Below are 8,309 nucleotides of genomic sequence, written 5' to 3' on the forward strand. Positions count from 1 at the left end.
TCCTGGGACCCTAGGGAGGGTTTCCATTCGGGGGCCAGGCCCCTGCCGCTCTGTTTTCCACAGAGCCAGCGGGTGTTCTGTGCTAACCCAGCTTTGGATGGGGTCATTTTATGTGGCCGATGCTGCCCTGGAAGGAGAAACAGTTCTCGCTTCTTCACCCGCTATATTAAACTTAGAACGTAGTTCAGGGAGCCCCACACTGGGAATGCTAGGAACAAAGCGGACTTAGGGCTTGGGATAATATACTTAGAACTCCAAAAGTGTCTTTTCTTTAGACTAAAACTTTACAATAAAAACTCATATTCCTGTCCCCTGAAAGAGTTACTTTTTTAAACTGATCTATTCTTTTTTGTCTGATTCACCAGCAAATACTTATGTCTCTTGAGTTTCTATCACGTCCCAAACACTGTAGTGGGCCCTGGGGTAGTGTGGTGAGCAAAACGATGTGTCTGTTCTCATCGAGTTTATAATTTAGTACGTTTTGTTTCAAATTTGGCTGCCAACTCCAAGAAGAAAAAGTTTCCGTCGTAACTAGTACCCACGTGAATATGTGCGTGTGCATATGAGCGTGCACATGCACATGTGCGCACGTGATTAAAGCGTCGGGAGACTACACCTCCCTCCTACGCGTGCCGCATTCTACTGTTTTCTCTCTTTTTTTGAGATTTCTGCTTGTTTATTTTAATGCTGGTCCCAACCCATGAAATTCATTCACAGCTCACTGATCCTAGTGGATCAGTAGTTTGAGAAGCTCTTCACCTATGAGGAAGAGTCAGCAGCAGACTCAAGAAAAAAAAAATCTTTAAAAGGAAACGTCTCAGGACGTAAGCAGCAATTGTTTGAACGATAGAACTGTCCTGCGGGTTTTTTCCTCCTCTTTTTTACTTGTATTTTCCAAGGTTACTACGATAATGTGCATAAAGAAATTTGCTTTCATAAAAGAGAAATGATGAAGGTATGGGTTATTTAGAAACTAGAAAGTTAGAATTGTTTTCTATAGTAGTAAAACGAGGAGGAATTACAGCATAGGGTAAAGCATACACGTAGGACTTTTGAGTCAGGCAGCCCTGTGTTTTGGTTCTGGCTGTGTCATTAATAAACTGTAATTTAATTCTGGCTAATGCCATTAATTAACTGTTGGGAAAACTTTTAATGTTTTAGAGTTTAATTTCTTTATCTATAAAATGGAGATAATAATACCTCCCTCACTGGATTATTGTGACTATTGAATGAGTTAATGTGTATAAATTACTTAATATAGTGCCCAGCATCTAATAACTGTAATAAATGCTAAAGTTATTTTCTGGCCTAATATTTTTTAAAAGGACACTCTCTCCAAACTCTTTTTTACTTAGGATTGTAGCCAACGTTTCATAAAATTAAGCTATGAATAAATTTATATCAAAGCTTATATGGCAGGGGGACTTTAGTTGAAGACCCAATTTATGCATCTCAGTGGATTTCGCTTAAGGAACTTGTGTGTAATCTGCTTTTGCATTCGATGGAGTTTAAAGTAGGGTCTCATACTCCTTCATTTGTGGGTTTATAGTGCACCTTCCTTCCCTCCTGTAGAGGATGCCTATAAAATCCGGATCCGCATCGATGATGAGCCTGCCAACCTGGACATCTTGGATACGGCCGGACAGGTATCAGATCCCACGATGCTCTAAGCAAAGGCCTTTCACTCCGGTAAAGGGGAGGGGGAGGCTTGCCCAGAGAGACCACCAGTCCATGTCTTTTAATTTTTCATGCACCCTGACTCAGGATAGCAGGTAACGGACACATCTCTTCTTTAACCTGAAATAAACAGCCATCCGCGTGCCGTCCCGCGGGGCCGTGGCGCGCACTGACCCTTGCTTCCCTCCAGGCGGAGTTCACTGCCATGCGGGACCAGTACATGCGGGCGGGGGAGGGCTTCATCATCTGCTACTCCATCACGGACCGGCGCAGCTTCCACGAAGTTCGCGAGTTCAAGCAGCTCATTTACCGAGTGCGCCGCACCGACGACACCCCGGTGGTCCTCGTGGGGAACAAGTCTGACCTCAGGCAGCTGAGACAGGTGAGGCAGAGGTGGAGGCGCTGTGCGGCGTGCTGTGGGGCCGGGCGTTGTCCTTTCTCTGTCTGTAGGCTCCTCTGCCTTAAAATAGCGTCCAAGATTGACTTCTTAACCTTAAAGTTCCCTGTGTACGCTAATTTGTTAATATTTTGGATGAAATCTGGACTTTAGGGACCTGTTTACAGGACAAAAGCCACAGGATAGTAACAGGTGACAAATAGGATGCGCATCAAGTGAGGGGTCATGGAACAGTCGGTCCTAAAACCCTCAGAAGTAAATCTGTTCCGATGGTGACTGTGAGCCCCGGGAGGGGAGAATCGGAGAAACTGTGGAGGATTTTAGAATGAGCGATGCCTTTCGAGTTAACAACGATGTTTTAAAACTTTGCTCTTCGGTGCAGAGTTTCTGAAGGTGCGAAACGGCCGCATTCGCAGCTGCTGGGGGGAGCTGCCTGAGGCGGCTTTCGGACGCGGCGTGACAGTACGCGCACGGCGCTTCTCAGTCGGCCCCTGTTCGAACAATCCGTTCAGGGCTTTGTGCGTAAAATGCTCGTTGCCAGGCTATTTCTGGTAGCGAAAAATCAGAAAACTCTAAGTGTCCAAAAGTAGGAGAAATCCTGGTGTACTTCTAAGTGGGTCGGTTTGGGGTTCCGTAGTTTTCAGTATTGCAGTTGAGTATCATCGCCTTGAGTTTTACTTTCTCGGAAAGTATGAAGCGGACTGAGGTCGCATACCTGATTTCTCTGATCGTTCCCTGTTCCCAAACGTTATCTTTAAAACAGGGTAGAAGTTACACATCCATTTAATTCTTCGACACGAAACAGCATCATCTCATTAAATTACTTTGAACAACAACAAAAAGGGTAGACGTACATTCGCATAACGTGGAGGCAGAAGGAAGCCCAGAGCTCGTGCGGGCCAGCCCCCCGCGGGACAGCACCCCGCCCTGCGCCTCTCCGCCAGCGCGAGGCGCTCTCCTCCCGTTAAGGAAGTCCCTTCCCTTTCTCGGGTAACCGTACTCATCCTCCACTGGTGCCATCGTCCCTCTCCTCACATGCAGGTCAGCAAGGAAGAAGGACTGGCTCTGGCCCGAGAGTTCAGCTGTCCCTTCTTCGAGACGTCTGCCGCCTACCGCTACTACATCGACGACGTGTTCCACGCCCTGGTCCGCGAGATCCGCAGGAAGGAACGGGAGGCCGTGCTGGCCGTGGAGAAGAAAGCGAAGCCCAAGAACAGTGTGTGGAAGAGGCTGAAGTCGCCGTTCCGGAAGAAGAAGGATTCGGTCACTTGAGGGGGCGTCGCGAGGCATTGGCCTGTGAACTGCAGCGCGTACCAGCAGTCCGGTGACCTGACAGGGAGCGTGGCCGTTAGTGTAAAAGTGACTGATGACGGGGACATGCCTACTAGGAGTTTTCAATGACGTGGTATTTAAAACATTGTCTCTTCGCTAATTCTGATTTATTAACCCAGTGGAGCACTGTTTGCTTTTAAATTGTCACATTAGAATTTGATCTACGAACGTTCGGGGTTCTGTCGCTGATATTAATTAATTAATTAGCTAATTAATTAGTTAATGTAAGTTACATGGACCCAGGGGAGTGTGCGTGCAGTGCGTGTCCGGCCACGCCCACGAGAGGACGTTTTGGCCCCGCATGGCTCCAGGTCACCCTTCGACCTCCGTGTCCTGCGACCTTGGTCTCTGTTGGCACCGAGCTTCCTGGAGACAGGGCATCGCCGGGGGAAGCCCGTGCCGAAGGACCAGGCCGCGGCTCGGCCCGGGGCTGCGGGACTGGGTCCCGAGGTAGCTTCCGGAGTGATGAAGCTGGCGAGGACACGGGGAGGGCGGGGACGGTGTGTTCAGCACGCGCCTGGCTGTCTGGAAGCGTGCCGGGCCAGCGGCGCGTCCTCCTGCAAGGTTATTCTCTCTCCTTCCGAGTTTCGCCTTTCTTACCTTCAGGGGTACCGTCGCTGGGTCACTGGGCTCCTGTTGGGTCCCGCTTTCTGGCCCGGACAGCCGCGCCCAGAGCGGCCGCCCAGCGAGCATCTACGCAGGGGGCTCCCTGGTGCTTTGCCTGGGCTCCCTGTGGCCCGCATGAGAGCTGGGCTTGGCAGACTGACTGCACGTTCCACGCAGAAGAGACGGCGGCCTTTGAGTAAACTTGTCCGTGCGCCTCCTTGACCTTGACGATCACTAGACTCAGCGCTGTAAGAAAGCCTGTGGCACTTTGTTTGCTGGGCCAGGCTCGAAGCTTTAAAATCCCCGTGTGTTGGGTTTCTCATTGGAGGTGTCCTCACCGGCACCTGGCTGAGTCCACCTCAGGGCGGTCTGAGCCTGGACAACGCTTAGCCTGAGAGAAGGCCACCTCGGTAACCTGTGTGTGGTTGGGAAACCGGTGTCCCGGGGAGAAGCAGCTTCAAATGTCGATGGCGACCTCTCTCTCTTAGAATCAAGGTGACCTTGATATCTGAACTTGTTCCGTGTGGAGACTGAGCGCAGAGTGCCGAGGGTGATGTAGCAGACACTGAACATCAAGCGTCACCGAGGCAGCGTTTGTATCCTCTTTGAACTCTCAGAACGTGACTGTGCGGTGACACAAAGCACGCAGCTCGGCTCGCTGGTCTCCGTTTTGGTCACAGGCAGGACAGGCTGATGCGTTTTTCCGTATAATCAACGGTATATGTTCCAGGTTTAAAGAAAAGTGATGGTTGTAACTTTTTTAGCTGAATAGAGTTTCTTTTTGAAACTCCTGGGAATGTTTTTGCTCCACACAAGTCATGTTTTATGGTACTCAAGCCATCCCAGAGCGGAAGAGCCAGCTCTCGAATCCGTGCAGGACAAAGATCTCGTCGGAGCCGTAGCATTTGGAGAAGCATCAGGTAGAAGAGAATATGGGGCATTTCCCCTGGCACAGCGTCTCCCGCATTTAAACCAGATCAGAGCTTCCTGAGCTTAGTGCCGCTCTGGTCAGTAACGGCCTCGGGCACCGTCAGCCTCAAGTGAGGGCTGTGGGCGGCGTCATTACTGGCCGTCGTCAAGGCGTCGCCCAAAAGAAAGTCCTGTGAGGCAGGAGGGGCTTTGCGCTGCTGTGGGAACAGTGACAGCCTGGTGCTTCTGAGGCCGTCACTGCCGCGCGTTTGATCGTCGGCTGCACGCGCCCCGCGGTTAGCACGGAGCACGTGTGCGGGGTGGAAAGTGTGCATTGTAGCTCTCTCCTTAGTGACCACGTCGTGGACGTAACTGATAAGCTCTACGCAGTCAGCTTTATCCAAATCGAGGGCATTTCAATCAACAACTGCCTCAACTTCGAAGAGAAATTCAGGGACAAGTTGAAAAGCACTGGATCTGTCCATGTCCAATCCCAGGCTGGTAAGTCACAGTTAGAAGCTGGTGTCTGGAATTAGCTGTTCAGGATGCAGAACGGGATCTGCGTTTTTCCGTCACACTGTCTCAGCAAGCACCGTCTGCTGCGGGGTCAGGGGGCACGGTTTTCACCGTTACCCGTGTCTATGAAGACAGTCCGTGCGACACAATACAGAACTGATGAACAGCTTGTTGGGCCCCGCCTTTACTTACCCATGTGGGTGGAAGCGTTTGGCATCGCCACGGAGGGTCACCTTAGAAAACAATGCGGTGAGATTTCACATTCTGGGAAATACGGATCCAACAATTCGGTGCCCGCCGTGTGCAGGACACCGGTGCAGGGCGCCAGGGAGCATGGCGTGGGTCCTCCTCCATGTGGAGACGAGACAGGAAGCCACTGCAGTACCTTTGAGACCGACCAAGGGTCCGTTAAAGGCGTTTCGGTTACGCATACGAAGTGTGAGAGAACGGACAGTCCGTTTCCCGTGAAGGTCATTGCTTTTATCTCCGCTGCTGAGGGGCGTCGGTGCTCATAGGCCGTCACCGGGATGCATTTCTGTGCCCCACTGTTGAACATGTCCTGAGTGGGTCTGTGACTGTCGCCCTGATCCACTGTCGAAACAGTGACAAGGGCGCAGGTGTCATCTAAGGCCACGTCTGCTGGGAAGGCAGCGGAAATCACAGCCGCTTCTGTGTGCTGAGCACTGTAGGAGCCATGGGGGTTCCCGGGGGTGTAACATCCCATCCCAAGCTTGGGTACAGTGCGCATGTGCAGACGCCTGGTGGTGTCGCGGCTCCCCACGGGGTGCTGCAGGGGTTCGGAGGAGGAATTAGTGTGGCCGGGGCAGGTGGGGCGCCGACTCCAAGAGCTCGGGGGAGGCAAGTCGAGGGGAGCTCGAATTTAACCCAGGTGGAATAATAAAGAGTCGTAACCTCTGAAGTTTCTCCTCAGTCCTGGTATTTATTGCTTATTTCCTTAAAAATATGTTTTCTTCTATATGTTTAACAAGCTCCTGACAAATAATTGGTTGTGTTGTGCCTTTTCCGAGCTCGTTCTTGGGAGGGTGGGACGTGGCGTCTTTGCTAAGTTTGACAGGCACTTGGCTTTAGGAGACAGGTCCGATACTGAAAATGTGGGCTTTGCAGCAATCGCGGATTTGCTCAGCTTCACATTAATTTTTTTTTTTTCCACATTATTCATCCTACATTTCATCAGCTCAGCTGCAACTGAAACTTAGGTGCTTCAGCCTCATTCTCTGGCTAAAGAGATTCTTCTTCCTCGAGATACCTCCGAGCAATCTCACTGCACGGATTAATTTTGTCTCTCTCCCTACTAAGAATTGCTGTGAAATGATTAGGTCAAACACAAACTAGAATAAACAAATGAAAACAGCTACCGTGTTTGTATTTTACTCGGCAGTCTCGACCAGTGTTTTGCAGTGAAAGTCAGGGGGCGAGTCACTGTCACCCTTCCTGGTTTGCTGCTTGGCTGACGGTCGCGGTGGCGTGTGCTTGCCCATTGGGCCAGACGGTGCCCTGTCTGCGAGCAGAGCTCTGATTCGCAGAGGCTTTGGGGAGTTGAGCTGACCTGACTGGCCGCCTGTTTGGCGCCACTGTCCTGGAGCAGGGGGGCTCTCAGTTCACAGGTAGGGAGACGGGGTTTGGCGGTGAGGACAGGCGAGAAAAATGGACTCGCAGCCTGCTGTGAAGGAAGCTACTGGACAGAACGGAGGACTGGTGGGCCTTCGCGCCGGGGGTTCTGAAATTCCGGTCACCCTTAAACACGAGCTGGCCTGGAGACAGAATCGCGGATATGTCTAGCCTTGTCTAATAGTCCTCGCTTTGAAACAAGCCCAAGACCAGAAACCTTGATGAGTGGCTTTTGGTTCCGTGCGTCATTCTTCAGCACACGTGATCATGTTAGGTCCCCCAGTTTTTGAACAAAAGCTGCTGGAGTGGGTGGGGACATGTGTCATTTCCTGCCCTTCCCAGAGCTGGTTATTGCCGTTCATTACAGTTTGCTCTGAGCCAAGAGAAAGTCTTTAGCTCCCAAAACAGCCCGCACCAGATGCTGTGCCCCGCTTCCTTGCAGAGGGGTGTGTAGGTGGCGGGGGTGGAGGCAGGGAAGCTTACGGTGTGCAGGAAGGTGGGTGCAAACACGCTCAGATGCAGTGACACGCCACGTCACGTGTCCGCCGGCCTGGGAGGTGTGCTGCACACCTGTTCAGTCAGCAGTAACAACACAGTCCCAGCCAGCGCTGCGGCCATCACTTCCCCATCCTCAGGCTCCTTAGGAGAACGTGTAGGGGTGACTGCGGCTGGCATGCCCCCACCCCACCGCCCCGGCCACCGCCACCAAAACTAACAAAAACCGAACTCAGCTGCACACCAAACTTCTGGAACTCCGACTCGGAGGAAGTAGGAGGAAGAAGAAAGCCTTTCGTGTTCGCTTCAGGCCTGCTCCCCGGACGACGTGTTGCTGCCACCCGTCGGCCCTCACCGGGCGCCCGCCGTACTCCGGCCCTCGTGCTGAGTGCTGGGAATTCGCCGGTGAACGAAACAAGCACACGGCCCTCGGCGTCTCCGTCCTGTCCTTCGGGCACCTCTGCTTCTAACGTGCAAAAGCTCGCGTGAGGGGTTTGGGTTGCCCGGTAGGAGAGTGAGGAGGGGGTGGGGCAGGCAGGTACGCCACCTGCCTGGGAACCCTGTTCGGTGTTAACCTAGGATTCGGTGTGAGTGACAGGGAAGCATGAACACGTCCGGCTTCGTGCTTTTACGGGTGACCCTCTAAAACGTTCTCGGGGACACTGACGTCAAGGTCGCAAGCACATTTTCACTTGTGCGAGTTCCCATTAGGCTCTTTTTGCATCTTTCTTTGAAGTCCCCCCCTGCC

At 52.1% G+C, this 8,309-nt stretch overlaps 1 protein-coding gene across 1 annotated transcript in view; it reads left to right on the forward strand.

The window, feature by feature from the left end:
• Positions 1 to 6,810, forward strand: part of RIT1 (Ras like without CAAX 1) — a 7,828-nt gene extending 1,018 nt beyond the window's left edge. Inside the window, exons 3-5 of the mRNA XM_006923521.3 lie at positions 1,573 to 1,646; positions 1,868 to 2,059; positions 3,116 to 6,810. Coding sequence (XP_006923583.1) covers positions 1,573 to 1,646; positions 1,868 to 2,059; positions 3,116 to 3,346 — 497 coding nt within the window. The 3' untranslated portion in view covers positions 3,347 to 6,810. The remainder of the gene's footprint in view (positions 1 to 1,572; positions 1,647 to 1,867; positions 2,060 to 3,115) is intronic.
• Positions 6,811 to 8,309: the final 1,499 nt, after the last annotated feature.

This window comes from Pteropus alecto, unplaced genomic scaffold, assembly GCF_000325575.1.
Source record: "Pteropus alecto unplaced genomic scaffold, ASM32557v1 scaffold49, whole genome shotgun sequence".
Classification (NCBI taxonomy): Eukaryota; Metazoa; Chordata; class Mammalia; order Chiroptera; family Pteropodidae; genus Pteropus; species Pteropus alecto.